This window comes from Cebus imitator, unplaced genomic scaffold, assembly GCF_001604975.1.
Source record: "Cebus imitator isolate Cc_AM_T3 unplaced genomic scaffold, Cebus_imitator-1.0 Scaffold518, whole genome shotgun sequence".
Taxonomy (NCBI): Eukaryota; Metazoa; Chordata; class Mammalia; order Primates; family Cebidae; genus Cebus; species Cebus imitator.
In genome coordinates, this window is record NW_016107833.1 from 163333 (window position 1) to 179106 (window position 15774).

Genomic DNA, 15774 nt, shown 5'->3' on the forward strand with positions numbered 1-15774 from the left:
CTTAGTTGTGAAGGGAATAAAAGAGAAGCAGCATGTTGTTTTTGTTAGATGCAATCTCCAAAATATAAAATAAGAAAGTAACAGAAAATTTCCTATCTTTGCAAAATTAAACAATCTGAAAACTCAAATCAGTTATTCTTAATAAAAAAAACCAAAAATGCTAAGACATAAATAAAAAGAATCTTTTCTGTCTAGAAAGAGAACCTAGACATTTCAGCAAGCCGGTGCAGATTCTTTCAAGCTGTCTAACTCTACCTGTTCGGTACCTCATGATGGAATTGATGTTCCTGGCAATAGTTCTAAGGTCATAAAATATCTTAAATACTTTCTGAATAATGAGAGAAAAAGTTATATCATTTTCAAATCATCTTAGTATTTAGAGATAGTCTATTTGTTTTAAAATAGCAACCTCTATAATGTCTAAGAACTTCATAGACTTCAATCTAGCTGAGTTCCAAAGGTTTGTTGAGCTGCTCATTTTTCTGGCTTAGTTATAAATGTTAATTTCCAAGCTTAATTTATGACACCTAGTTTAATCACAGTAGCAACCTTGTATTTCTTTTGGTTTGTACTCCCATCTAGAAACCTGGCAAGTAGACGTTCATTAGCTGCTTAGTGCACCCCAACCCACATACACTAAATCCAAAATTGCAAAGAGAAGCATTGATAACATCTAACAGGAAGTGTGGTGAGCTGCCTCCTGCTGTCCCATTCTTTAGTCCACTGGTTCACTCCTTCCCGATTTATGAAAGCTGATTCCACTAGGCTAACTGGAGGCCAACAGACACGGGCCTGGTTCCCTCCATGCTTTCCAGGGCCGGGACTTAGCAGGAAGGAGCCAGTGGTCTGGTGCACCCGCATTCCTAATCAGGGAGCTTCTCCAAGTAGCTGTCAGGCCCCCTAAGACATAATAGGAAGTTTGTTTCAGTGTTTTCTCAAAAGTAATTATAGACATCACTACCCTGGAAAAGGGAATTTTAATTACTATCATTGATTATAATGGTAATTTTAAGAATATCAATTTATTAGGAGGAAAAGTCTCAGCTACTTATTTCCAATATAAAGCTGTAGAAAAGGTTAGTTAAGGATGGGTAAGCCATTAGTGAGAGGGTATTGACAATATTCTGACTTAATACTCTAAGTCACTGCTATCCCAAGTGGCAGTCTATGAATTGTTTGAAATGGGTTTTCAATAAGTTAAATGCAGAAATTGAGAGAAAGCACTTGAAACTTACATAGCAGTGTGACATTGTGGTGATGTCACTTGCAGGCATGTGATAATTTTCTACTAATTATTTTTTGTTACATTTACAAATGATTTAGAACACAAGAATAGAAAATGTTAATGGGTCTAATAGCTTGAGAAACACATTTTAGCAAGTGATAAACTTGTTAGTAAGTCTATTTTCATCACAAAATGTGTAATTTTGATTTTCTCTGACACAAATTTATACTAGTACTATTGCATTTGTAATCAATGACTTTAATCACTTTTAAATTTACAAATAGAATAACAAGAAAGTAACGAAAAGGAATTTTCCTGAGATTCTTTGGTAAGAATTCAAGAAAGACAAGTGTGGAAGAAGATGAAAGAGGATATGCGTTCACATGTTGTAAATGGTGAGAGACGGTAGGGCGCAGGACTGGGCTGCGGGTAGAATCTCTGATGAACAAGGTGGTGGTGGGGATATGTGACTCATGTTTTCTGGTTCCAGCAACCTGGAAAACTTCTAGGTTGTATCTGAAATGAGGTAAGAAGAGAGAAAATGAGGCAAGATATAATTATTCATTTTAATATATTAGCTGGTTACAAATCCAGACACTCAATAATGTAGAAATAGCACTGCTCAGTCTCCAATGGAAAATTTTTAGACATATGAAAAAGCAAGAGAAAATTTAACCAGTGAAAATTGAACTACAAGTAAAACCTCTTTAAAACAGCTTTTTAAAATATTTTCAAGATTAAAGAAAATGGACATAATAAGAACAGAAATGGAATTTATAAAAGAGAACTGATGGACAAAAAGAACAAACAAAACTGAGGAGCTACAAAAACTACCATAACTGAAATAAAAAATCTACTGAATGAGCTTAAGAGCAAATTAAATACCACAGAAGAAAAGGTAGATGAACTTGAAGATAGGATGATAAATCCTACCCAAATCGAAGCACAAGAAGAAAAGAAATTGAGGAAGAAAAAATACCGAACCACATAACCTATAACACAGCTTCAAGAGGTTTAACACAAGTGTAATTGGAAAAAAGGTGTGAACATAGACAAATATATATTAAGAAATAACATTCAAATGATTCCCAAGTTTGATGAAAAATATAAATCCCCGGGCCCAAGAAGTTTAACAAACTCCAATCTAAACAAACAAAAAGAAAGTCTGACAAAAGCACAATATAATTAAAATTTTGAATATCAGTGAAAGAAAAAGTGTTTAAAACAGCCAAATAAAAAGACACATTATGTGCAAGGGAACAGTGGTAAGAATTATCACACTCTTCTCACCAGAAATGGATGCCAGTCAAAAAGCAATAGGATAACATTATTAAAGTTGCTTCTCAAAGGGAAAAAATAAAGTATGAATCTGTAATTCTGTATCTGAGGATGTAGGTAGAAGAAGTGAAGGTCAAATAAAGATATCATTAGATAAGAAAGACAGAGAATTTTGTACCAGCAGACCTGCACTACACAAATGTTAAAGGATGCTCTTCAGACTTAAGGAAAATTATTTCGGGTAGAAACTTAGCTGTACAAACTAAGAGCTGTTGAAATGAGATTCACCTTTCCTGTACCTCTGTATGAAGTTTTATGAAGGTGATATGTCTTCACATCAGAAGCTTCAGCAGTTTCTTGTGACCATCAGAGAACAAGCACGAAGATGGACACTGACGATGCACTGAGAACAACATTGAGAAAATACTTGTGTGACTGTGCACTGAATTACTAACCTGGAACTGCTCATCTTTAGACTTTTTGTTAAGTGACATGTTAAACATTGACAGAGCAGTCAGTATTAAAATCTGATCAAAGAAACAGGCAGTTTCACATCCTTCATAGCTCTTTGGAATACACTGGTAATGCTTACATCCTCAGCATTATTCTTTGGTTAGTAACTGAAATCTAAAATCTTTCATTCTTTTTTATTTTTAAATAGTCATTTATTAAAATAATGAAAGAGAAAATTTATATTTTAAGAATTGGTTCTACTTAACATTTTTAAAGATTGTCTTTTTATCCAAAACACAATCTGCCATTTATAAATATTTAACTGTATGTCATACGAATGCCTCCAGTTTTATCCAAATCCACTGTTAAATTCCCATGTAATTATTCCAGTAGAAATCACTATACCTTCTTTATTATTAATTTCATTAGCTCTTTACTGGAAAGAGTCTACATGTGCTTAAATGCAGTTCTCAGAGTTTTTGTTATGACGATTAAACAGAACATTTCCATACTATTTTTGGGGAGATGTATATACTTACTAAGTTAAAGAGTAACAGAGAATTATTAGCCACTAACAACACAGATTTTTAAAAATGGCCATTAGACTTACTTTAAGGCATGCTTTTCAATGATTTCAATAACATTGTCTTTTTATTCCTATTTCCATTAAAATGAGGCCAATAATTCAGTTACATATTCTAACTGAAAATGGGACTATGAAATGATAGCCCTTTTCTCTAGTCTTTAACAACAGGAGAATAGTTTAAAAAAGTGACGCATTGACGTAAAGCAAGATGATTGGGAGACACCCATGAGGCTACTCTGAACAAATATTTTGAGATTAATATGCACATAGAATAATGTATGTAAATGAAAATTCCAAACATATATGTTATTTACTGTCCTCCACCAAACTCATTGAGTTAAATAAGGAGTACAGATGAGCTAGAATTTTTAGTAATTTAGCTGATTCTCAGTATTTAGTCCTTATTCCTTCCATTCCTTTTCTGTTACATTCCTGTGTTACTGTTGATTCTCTGTTTTCAAATCAACACAAATGGCTATTCAAGGCTTTCTCTGTGCAAGCATTTATCTAGAGTAAATCACTTTGATACCTCCCTGCCAAGAATTCCCAGGAAAATATTGGGTATACACAAGAATATATTCAAGACATATTCAAGGGTACAGATAGAGTTTGTTCAGTTTCATTCACCTGCCGTGAAATGGGCTACAAATTAGCTTCTTATTATTTTCTTGTGTAAACCACCTTCCCCTCAATTCCTCTTAAAGTCATGCTGAATTCAACATCATTGAAGGTCAACATGGAGTAGTAATCAAAGTATTTCAAGAAATTTATTATATCTAATCTAATAGTATTTTGGCAGAACGGAGATGGCAAGGAACGTGAAGTATGACTACTTCTTAAAGGGTATACATTGTGATTTCTACCTCCTTTTTGATGTTCCAGAATCTATTTAGTCTATTTATTTGTATGTTTTCCAAGGGACAGAGACACAACTCAAAAAAATAAGAAAAGCATTATATACTTTACTCAGCTTGTGTTGTGATCAGAACAGGCTATGAAGGAAAACATTTAAGTCAGGTAATAAACTTCATAGGAACATTGTAAAGTCCTACTATTTTGAAGAATGTTTTTGTCTTGTTCAATCTTAAAACATGAAAAAATAAAACGCAGCCATGGAAGAACTTTAGAATGTCATAATCAAATTGTCTTACACTGTGTAAAACTATGGTGTGTAAGTTTTTTATGAACAAGATAGATTGTGCCTTATAAATTTTTTACACTCTGCCTTTTTCTATGCTAGTGCCCTGTATCTAGCCCTCATAAGTGGATACTTTGGTATCATTTCATTGGCCTTATATTTAATATTCAGAAAGTTGTGTGTAAATGTTTAGATTATGACTGTAATGTACCACCAGAAGACTGTTCTCCTTCTTCGTTTGTTCCTCAATAAGAAATCTAGTGACCCAGTCACTAGATTGTGACCCACTAGATATACAATCCAAAACAATTGTATATAGAATATCGTCAAACTCCATTTCTGTAATTCTAAGTTGACATGTCATGAAAAGCATTTCAAAAGTCGCATGCCTATCATTTCTAATCTTCACATGTATCTCTCTCAGATACATTATTTACCTCACACCTCTCAAAAGCATAAAATAACAACAGTTGGCAAGGCTATAGGGAAACTGGAGGCTTTGTGCACTGCTGGTGAGAATGTAAAATGGTGCAGCACCTATGGAAAATGGTATACCAGTTCCTCAAACAATATCAGCAGTTCCTCCGTTAAAAATAGAATGACCATATGATCCAACAATTTCACTTATGGCTATATAGGAAAAAGAATTGAAAACACAGTCTTAAAGAGATATTTGTATACCCATGTTCATAACAGTGTCATACACAACAGTCAGAAGATGAAAGTGACCACCAACAGATGAATAAACAAATGGGATATATACATAAGGTGTAATGTATATATGTATGTATATGTATATACAGTGTATACATAATGGACTATTATTCAGCCTTAACGTGGAAGGAAATTCTGACACATGCTACAACATGAATGAACTTTGAGGCCATAATGCTAATGTAAAGTAAGATAGTCCCAAAAGACAAATATTGGATGGTTCCATTAATGCAAGGTGCCAGGTAGTCAAATTCATAAATATAGGAAGTACAATGGTGGTCTCCAGGGTCTGGGAGGAGAAGGGAATAGGAAGTTTTAATTTGATGTGTACAGAATTTTAGTTTTGGAAGATGAAAAAGTTCTGAGATTGGTTGCACAACAATATGAGTGAAATTAATATCGCTGAACTATGTTTTTAAAAATGTTTAAAATGAGCCAGGTGCGTTCTCTCATGCCTGTAATCCCAGCACTTTGGGATGCCAAGCAAGTGAATCATGAGGTCAGGAGATCGAGACCAACCTGGCCAACATGGTGAAACCTCATCTTTACACAAAATTAGCTGGGCGTGGTGGCAGGTGCCTGTAATGCCAGCTATTTGGGAGCCTGAGGCAGAAGAATCGCTTGCACTTGGGAGGTGGAGGTTGCAGTGAGCCGAGATTCTGCCACTACACTCCAGCCTGGACTACAGAGTGAGACTCCATCTCAAAAAAAAAAAAGTTTAAAATGATCAATTTTATGTTATGTGTAGTTTGCCTCAAATTAACATTTTTTAAAGTGTGCTGTTATTTTCAGTATTACGTATTTATTACTACAGACAGAGCAGATGTGGTCTGGAGCGCACCTGAAAACAGGTGGAGGTTTTATAAATCTGCCAACACGTGTGAGCAGAAACAAGTGCCCTGCCAATTCATAATCACCACATGTTGTCAGATGTTATGAGCACTTTGGAGGCAGAGAAAAAAATGCAAATAAGTGCTCCATGAGGAGTGGAGGAACATTTATAGAGTCCATGGAGACCCCCAGAACTGAAAGAATCAGCCGTCCGCCAGGCCCCAGGCAGAAGAGTCAGCACAGTGCTGCGATGAGCGACACTTCCTGTTGCCGCGATGTCCTCTTTCATCACAAAGCATGGAATGAATCCTTTTTAAACTTTTATTATAGTTTCAGGGGTACACGTGGAGGTTTGTTATACAGATAAATTGCGTGTTGCAGGGGTTTGGTGTACAGATTATTTCACCAACTGGATGATGAGCATAGTACCTGATGAGTAGTTTTCCATCCTCACCCTCCTACCCTGAAGTGGGCCCTGGTGTCCTGTTATTCTCTTTTTTGTGTCCTTGTGTTCTCAACATTTAACTCCATTTTTACATGAGAACAACAAAGCACGGAATTAATTTTTATGCATAATAATCTGAGTAAAGCGCAGTTGAAGGATCTTGGAGTCATACAGGCTTGCTTCATATTTTATTCCTATTGGATATTTGAGTCTCAGTGTTTCTTCATTGTAAACCTGGATTCCCAGTTTAAAAACACTAGTGTTATTTCTGAACCATATACATTTGCTTATTGCTTTATTCAGAAGGTAAAGTTCAAAATCCTTATTAATAGCCAGTGGAAAACAAAAATAACTACCTGCTATGTGTGACCTAAAATATACTTTAGGTAATTAAAGTGTATTTTTGTTGCCTTTGTTACTCTTATTCTGTGTTCTTATTTCCTAAACTGGAGCACTAAAATCATGGATGTTGAGATTCAAGCAGCGGTGATTTTTCTCTGAAAATTCCAGAATTTGCTTGTGTATCTACAGTTTCTTACCTCTCTTTCTTTTTTAAAAGTAGGAACTTCGCCATCCTTTAATCTCTACTTCTACCATAACAGCGATCACATACTTATTCTTAGTGTATTCAATTTAATTTAAAAAGCTTACCTTTAACTTTGAGAGGCTAAGGCAGGTGGATCACGAGGTCAGGAGATGGAGACCATCCTGGCCAACAGGATGTAATTTTGAATACAAAAATTCAAAAATTAGCTGGGCAAGGTAGTGCATGTCTGTAATCTTAGCTGCTCGGGAGGCAGGACACTGAGGCAGGAGAATCACTTGAATCCGAGGTTGCAGTGAGCACCACCTTACTCCAGCCTGGCGACAGAGCAAGACTACATCCAAAAAACAAAAGCTTACCTTTAAAGCCTTCCATACCCTAAGCCATAAAGGCAAGATGAAAAGACATACATCCTTTTGGGAAGGCATTAAAATCAAAGCCTGTCCTATCCCCTGGATCTTCATTGCCAAAGAGTGGGTAAAGCACACCTGGTACAAACACTTCTAATTCTTGTTTTGGTGACTCCAGAAACAAGCATGTAAACTAACAATAGCAGAAATTCAAATTATGACTGCGAATATCATTGTTGTGAAGGCATAGGGAAAATTGATTCTAAGAAGGAGAAATAGTAGACATTTCCTGGAGATGGTGACTTTGGAGCTAGATCTTGATGATGCCAAAGGTGTTCACAACCAGCAACAGCAAGAGATAGGAGGAGAAATGTGAATGAAGTGTGCTGGGAAACGGCTTCAGGGTACTGGCTAACATAAACTATAAGGAATATTGGGTTTGAAGGAAAGAATGAAGAAGAACCAATACTTACAGCAAAACTTAATTATCATAAATTAGCGTGAAGGTTCAGATGATAGGCTGTGGATGTAACATAATTATGCATCCTGAACAGCTGGTATCCTGTGTGACCCCTGCAATATTTTGGAATGATTGAGGATATCTGGAAGGAATACAGTGATTATGGGATTGCAGTTGGAGAATGATTAAGGATATTTGGAAGAATACGGTGATATGCATATATTATGGGATTGCGGTTGGAGTTGGGGCTGGGAGGTATCAGAGTCTATGAAGCTCTGCCTGTCCAATTCCTTGGATCTTCATTGCCAAAAAGTGAGTAAAGCTCACTTGGTACATACACTTCTAATTCTTCATTTGATGACTCCAGAAAAGTCATAGCTACTGAAAAGCCTCCTAGTAAAATGAGTAATAGCAACACTAAATGGACTGAAATTTTATGGAAAACCCCAAATAGTCCAGCATAGCCAAGATTTTTGTCTGGGAGAAAAGGAGACCAGGTTGCTGAAGACCTCAGGGATGCTTTTCTGGGAGTCAGGATTTTTCTCCAGGAAGTGGGACAATAGGAAGCAGGAAGAGCAGGATGGGTCGGAGAACCTAAGCTTTCCCAAGGAATCTCTGGAAGCCGTCACAATGTGGAGGGAAGAGAAATTAGAGGTAGGGAGACTGCCCTTGGCATAATAAGTGTCCAAGAAGAGAAGTGAGGATATCTTACGGACAGGAATGCTGGCAATGAAACAGACAGCAGTGCAGACAGACCAAGTACCAAATTGGGAGTGTGGGCCCCAAGTGTCTGATGTGTCTCTACTGGGAACTGATAATCACTTGGGGACCTATCTTCAGCTATCTTTTGCGAAATAGAATCTGTGAGTTCTTAAGTATTTGGCATAAGATCTTCTAAAAACTGTCCTTTCTTTTTCATATACTTGCATGTTCACCCCACCCATCAACGTTATTAGATTTTATTAGAAAGTGAAAGCTCAAAGACATTGAGTAACTTACCAAATTCATTTGTATACATTATCAATAGAACCGGGCCTAGGATCAAAGATAAACAAAAGATATTTGAATGCATGGAAGAGAAAAGCTTCATCTTTATCTTTTTATTTCCAAATAAGCAGTAACATTGGGATCTGCTGCTCTGTAATTGTGTCATCATATGCTTCTGAAGCAAAGAGATATTTCTATGGAGATATTTAAAACAGTCAGGAGGAGTACCCATCCCCGCCAACCACTGAAAGAGAATGTTTCTATGACACCTTGCTCTGCCCAAGCATACCATAGCCTTAGTGTAGACAGAGTAGTTCCTGGAGAGCAGGTGCAGTGCTATCACTTTTCTTTGTACTCTGAGTAGCAAGATGCAATCCTGGGAAACAAAATTTGAATAAATTAAATAATTGTTAAATACTGTGTAGTAACCTAGAATTACAGTGCCAGAAAGGATGTGAACTTCAAGTACAAATTTCTCATCTTGCATATGAATTCTTTCAATAGTATCTAGTTTCTTTTCTTTTTCTTTTTTTTTTAAGAAAAAAAGAGACAAATCTTTGGTTTTATAGTATTTGCATAGCTCTATTTTTTAAAAAAGTTCTTATAGGAGACAACAATCTGCCATTCGTCAGCTTCTACTTATTTTTTTTAGGTCTGTACACTGCTAGTACAGAATCTAAGTCTGATTCTTCAGTATTAGCATGAGAATGTGCAAAATCAGTTTGGAATTAGTTATGATATCAGTGGTAAGCTGTGAAATGTCCATGTGATATGAAGTCTTTCAGAGGCATTTAGTTTGGTTTACAAGCAGCTGTAGGAAATTACAATTAAATTTCTGTAAGGGACAAAACAATTATTCTTAAACTGAGAGTTGATGAGGTTAGTTCTGGCATATATGCCAGGTGTGAAACAAGGAGAAGGACTCAGTAGCTGGAAGAGCTGCCACTTAGATTCACCCAAGGGAATATCTAACTTGTCTGATTTTACATCACATAAATTTCAGTTCTGTGTACTTTATACAAGAAATTTACATGTTAATCTAGGGCTATAATAAAACACTTTCAGAAAGCTCTACCATTCTAAGTGGGACATAACATATCTCACTCAGGAAATTTTTATTTCGAATGCTAACTCAAAAAAAAAAAATCTGCCTGAGACTTAAGGAAAAACAGATTTCATAAGAGCAAGTTAGTATAACTTATTTGTTTCTGATAAAACTGAAGAAAGTTTCATTTCTGTTGAGCTTACTTTAAAACCTGTTCGTCAATGCACTAACATTGTACTTGCACTGTGATAGAAAACAGCATTTGCACTGACAGATTTTACAAGTGAAGGACATGTTGCCTTTGAAGATTCTATAACTGAAGGATGTAAGATAAAAATTAAAGGAAATTCACATATAAAAGATGGAAACAGGCTGAGCGCCATGGTGCACACCTGTAATCCCTGCACTTTTGGAGGCTAAGGTGGGAGGATCACTTGAGCTCAGGAGTTCGAGACCAACCTGAGCAACATAAAGAGACCTTGTCTCTACAAGTAATTTTTAAAAACAATAGTTGGGTATGGTGGTATGTCCTTGTGCTAGCAGTGACTTGGGAGACTGAGGTGGGAGGGTCATGTGAGCCCAGGCAGTTGAGGCTGCAGTAAGCTGTGATCATGCCTCTGCACTCCAGCATGGGTGACAGAGCGAGACCCCATCTCAAAAATAAAAAATAAAACAAAGATGCAAACAGTAGAAAGGTACGAAACTCACTTAACCTATAAAAGTTTTGTGCATTTAGCAGAGTTTTTTCTTAGAAAAATTGCCCATCAAAATGAATTTCTAAATGAGTCATATTTTACACCATTTTCCATTATATAATCAGACACATTCTGATTGTATAGTAGAAATCAGCATAAAATAAACCATTTCAAAATGTAACAAGACCCGAAGTCATATTTCAAAACAATGATTAATTACTATGCTTTGAAAAAATCAAATTGCCTGTAAATGAAAGTTGACAGAAATATATCTTACAGAAATTTTACTGTCTAATATTTGACTTTTATGGCTAAACTGTAGAACTACCTCCAGTTTCAATATTTGCCCAATAATGCCAACACTAGCTGCGTAGCTAATGCTGAACCCAGCCAAAAGCAAAATATTTGCTCATTTAGCTAGACCCAGTTACCACATACTTGGCAGTTCTATAATGCAGGGTTTTGATAGTGCTGATTAATAATGAAAAATAAATTTCTAATATATGTGCAAGAATTTAGTATTAGCTGGATTTCTAAACTGATGCAAAGAACATCTGGTTAATGTTGATGTCAATTTTATATAGACATATATGATTTCAGAATGTATATATTATATGCATATTACACACACATGTCTACAAATATTCTCTAAAGATGTAGTCACATATACAGAAGCATAATATAAATATCTGCAATAGAATGGATCAACCTAGGAATAGCTCACAAATGTATCAAAAACAAGGTACTTTTACTCAATGTTGCGACATACAGCTTATTGCATCTTTGAATCATTTTTCTTTGTTTTTTTAACAGGTTGTTTGGTATCAAGTCAGTAATTCAAACAGACTGTTCCAGTACTTGGAAGATCATAGTAAACCCGGACCTGTCATGGTATCACCATGCCAACCCTATCCTGCTGCTGGTGATGTACTACACGCTGGCCACACTGATCCGCATCTGGCTGCAAGAGCCCCTTGTAAGGACGAAAATGTTTTCATGATCTTGTCTGCAAAGTAACCTAGAATCTCCAGATGAAATGATTCACTCCCGTTCTTTACTGACTAATCAATACAGTATTCCAACACAACTCTAGTGTTCTGGGTATAATGTTTTAATTCTACAAAGAGTATTAGGTGAATATGAACACTACTAGATCAAGGACTAGCTTCCCTTTACTAACTAATACCACAACGTGCTGCTAAGAATGGCAGATGGTGAGGAGAATGGAAGACTCATTTTTGCTGATCACTTACTGTAATATGTCAGGTGGTTGTCATACATTATCTCATTTAATACACTAAATAACACTAAAAAAACTCTGATCAATAGAATAGGCATTATACTCATTTACAGATGAGGAAAATGAGGTTAGAGATGTCAATTTTTCTAAAATCACACATTTACTGGATGGTATAAATCAGATTCAAACCCATATTTGAGAGCAAGGCTTGATTCTTAAAGACACACACCCCTGCTGTCAAGTGGACTGGTGTTTCCCAAATCTCCTCCAGCCCTTAGCCTGTGAAGATGTGGGAGTGACAGCCCAGCTCTTGGTGGTGCCTGTTGCCTCCTGAATATCCCATTGCGAGGAATGGAGATTCGGATATTCCTTCCAGCACAATTGAGGGTGTTTATTTCCTATGGGAATGTGAACAAGGACACAGCATTTCTGAGGGGGGGGAGCTGAAGCCTAGGTGGCTTCTTTTCTCTCTTTTCTCCTTCAGTGACAGAAAACGTCAGCCTGCTTTTCTTTCTCCTAAATGACTGTCAGGAGCCCAGCTGTGAGGTAGCTTACTGACACATGAACGAGACAAGCTGTGCAGACAGGGTCATCACACCTTTTCATGCCCCACCTGCGGGAGGCCCCATAGCTGGGGACAGTTCTCTTTAGCACAGCCCAGCCTGAGTCTCTGCATTCCAGTCCTGCCTCCTCCAAATTGCTATCCCCACACGCTAATCAGTAAGTCACTCAATGAGTATTTTGGAAGGCCAACTGTGTCTGACACTAACCTAGGGGCTGGCATAGAGCAATGAGCTCAGTAGGCAGGGCCCCACTTAGAGAGCTGTGCATTCTAAAAGAGAAAAATTGGTCCAAAAAAGCAAACAGCATGTGAATCAGATAGTGACTGTAAAACGGCAGGAGGTGTCCCTCCGGTCATCCCTGGCAGAGGTGCCAGCTGCGGAAAGGAGGATGGTGCTATCTTCCTCCTGCATGGTACCCCCTCCCCATTGCAGGGGCTAACAGCCATCTGTGGGATGAGGGCCGCAGAGGCCATCCTTGTTAGCAGGGCTCTCATGGATCATCTTTCTTTCAGGCCACTGATGACAGTTGCATAGTAACAAAATGCTTCCTGGGTGGTGAGGAATACCAGTCATCTTGTGTCATATTTTTCTTCCATTTTCTTCTAAAATTTGACTATATCAGTAAAATTGTTAAAATTGTGTCCGATTCCTTCACAAACATGCATATGAATATGTATATATTCACAAATAAAAACATGTACATAAAAATTAAATATATATATATATATATATGTATATAAATAGTGCAATGGCACTATTTTGGCTCACTGCAACCTCTGCCTCCCAGATTCCAGCAATTCTCCTGTCTCAGCCTCCTGAGTAGCTGGGATTACAGGTGCCCAACACCACGCCTAGCTAATTTTTTTTTGTATTTTTAGCAGAGATGGGGTTTCACTATGTTGGCCAGGCTGGTCTCAAACTCCTGAGCTCAGGTGATCCACTCACCTTGGCCTCCCAAAGTGCTGGGATTACAGGTGTGAACCACCGTGATGGGAACTATTTCTGAACAATGTCTTACACATTATGGAAATTTACTTTAAGGCTTTCTGGTTATTAAGATTTCCCAGTCCCTTTGCTTTCTCTGGGGTATCCTATGTCATCTCTCAGATAATGCAGTAGCTTAATGAGGGTTCTGTTATAACCATTAGGTCCGTGCAGTATTCTGCTTCCACTGCCATGTGCTGTCTGGTGAGCAAAGGCAGACAGAGAGAGAGAGCCAGAAAGACCATCCAGGCTATAGGCCACACAGCAATAGCAATATTACAAATCACAAGGCCTGCAGGGCTTTGTGGAGAAAGGGGCTTAACACTATCATCAACATGTCAGGTGGGCTGTTTTTTAAATGGGCTAGGACAGAAGGCCCGTTGCATCGAGGCAATGAGAAAAAGAAGCTGATTATATCATAGTTCCAGATGACCTGGTGCATTTAATGAAAAATGCCAGCCACCAAATGTAAGTGCTGAGATAGACATCTGTGAAACATATTCGAAAAGGAGAGCAAGAGAAGTCAGTGTCAAGACTTCAGTGTAACATATGGCCCCGCCTGGCAAGTTTAACGCCCCACCCAAAGAGTTAGGGTGCCCCACTTAGAAATCCTCCCCTGCTGCACTGGGACCCAGGAGTTGGGCAGCGAGACTAAGTCCACGCCACTCCAGTATCAGCGACGCGTGACTGTCCTTTTTACTAGGACGCTTTTGTTGGGAAAACATGCTAAGACACTGAAGTGCTTTTGTTCCTTGTATTCCTCTCTATCACCTCTCCTAGATCAGTTGTCTAATTTAGGCAAATGTCTCATGTGCATTAGATATGCTCTTGCTTAGTATGGTGTGAGCTCTAGATGATCTGCCTTTAATACATTCAGTCTTAACTGAAGATTGCCAGTGGCTGGCTTACACGGGCAACTGCACACCTTTGTGAAAGCTCTTGCTCTAAGAACCCTGTGTGTAGCTGCTTCTGAGTGCAGTTGAGAACACACGTGGAAAAGCTGTGGATATTTAACACTGGAGTATATTCTGTAATGAATGGGGCTTAGTAGAATCAGGGGACATTTAATATTGATGTGCTTATCAATTACAGGGTAGCATTTTTGTCATTTTTGAAAGTGTCTTGATAAAATCCTGCATTCTGTAAATACTCACTTTGAAAAATCATCATATTGAGCCAAAATGAAAAGCTCTCTCTTGGCCACTTAGGCTGCTTAGGGAACTGCCTCAGGAAGCAAGGCCAATCCTGTTTCTGTGTTTCAGGTGCAGGATGAGAGGACCAAAGAGGAGGACAGAGCCCTGGCTTGTAGCCCCATCCAAATAACAGCGGAGAGAAGGCGGAGCCTGTGGTATGCAACCCACTACCCCACTGATGAGAGAAAAGTAAGCCATGATGAAAGGGATTTCCATTCCCTAATTTTTCTATTTTTATATTTTACTGTTGAATATGAGCCTTATACTATCATACATATAATATCATACTCAGGTTCCTGGTACTTTATAGAAAAGTTTGATTTAGGAGGGTTAGTACCAGAGAGAGAAAACTATTTCCAAAGGAAATAACCAGGTCCTGTCAAAAGCATCATTTTATATTTCCATGCTTTCTACTGAAATCTCTTAACCTTAGAAAGAGCTTTCCTAATTTAAAAAATTGTAATTAAAACAAATAAAAACAGCAAAGCAATCTGTTAGCACTGGAGGGTAAAAATTTCAATGCTGAACTATATTGCAGAAAATAATTTTACTCTGTCGGGTAGGTGGCCACAGTGGGAACTCAGTGACCACTTAGAGAAGACTCAAATGGGAATGTAACTGATGATCTCTCACTAGTTTGAGGCAACTGAGTGTACTGACAAGGAAAAGTGGGTCACAATTGGATAATTCAGATAACTCATATAGTACACATAATACAGAATATGTAATTCATATAAACTTTTGATCATGTATTGGCCATTTTGGACTGAACTCGGTCAGTGCTGTATTGACTTGTGAAAATGGCCTGTTTACAAGGTTGTAAACACAAATACTCTTAGAATTTTTGGATGGGGTCAGCATTTTGCTTTCCAGCATGTTCTAGAATTGAGGAGCGGGTTCTCTGATGGTTTTTATGGCCGTGAGTTTCTCTAAGACGCACAGCCCTACTCTCAGCACGGCTACCCTGTGTTGAGCAAGGGGACAGTAGTGAGTGAGCTGTCTTGGGGGACAGCACTGTGGGGCAGAGGTGGCACCCTAAGGCA

The 15774-nt window shown here is 37.8% G+C and overlaps 1 protein-coding gene across 1 annotated transcript in view; it reads left to right on the forward strand.

Annotated features, from left to right (window-relative positions):
* PIEZO2 (piezo type mechanosensitive ion channel component 2) overlaps positions 1 to 15774 on the forward strand; it is a gene marked incomplete at its 5' end in the record, with an annotated part of 291899 nt that overhangs the window by 147419 nt on the left and 128706 nt on the right. Inside the window, 2 exons of the mRNA XM_037733350.1 lie at positions 11565 to 11727; positions 14801 to 14920. Coding sequence (XP_037589278.1) covers positions 11565 to 11727; positions 14801 to 14920 — 283 coding nt within the window. The remainder of the gene's footprint in view (positions 1 to 11564; positions 11728 to 14800; positions 14921 to 15774) is intronic.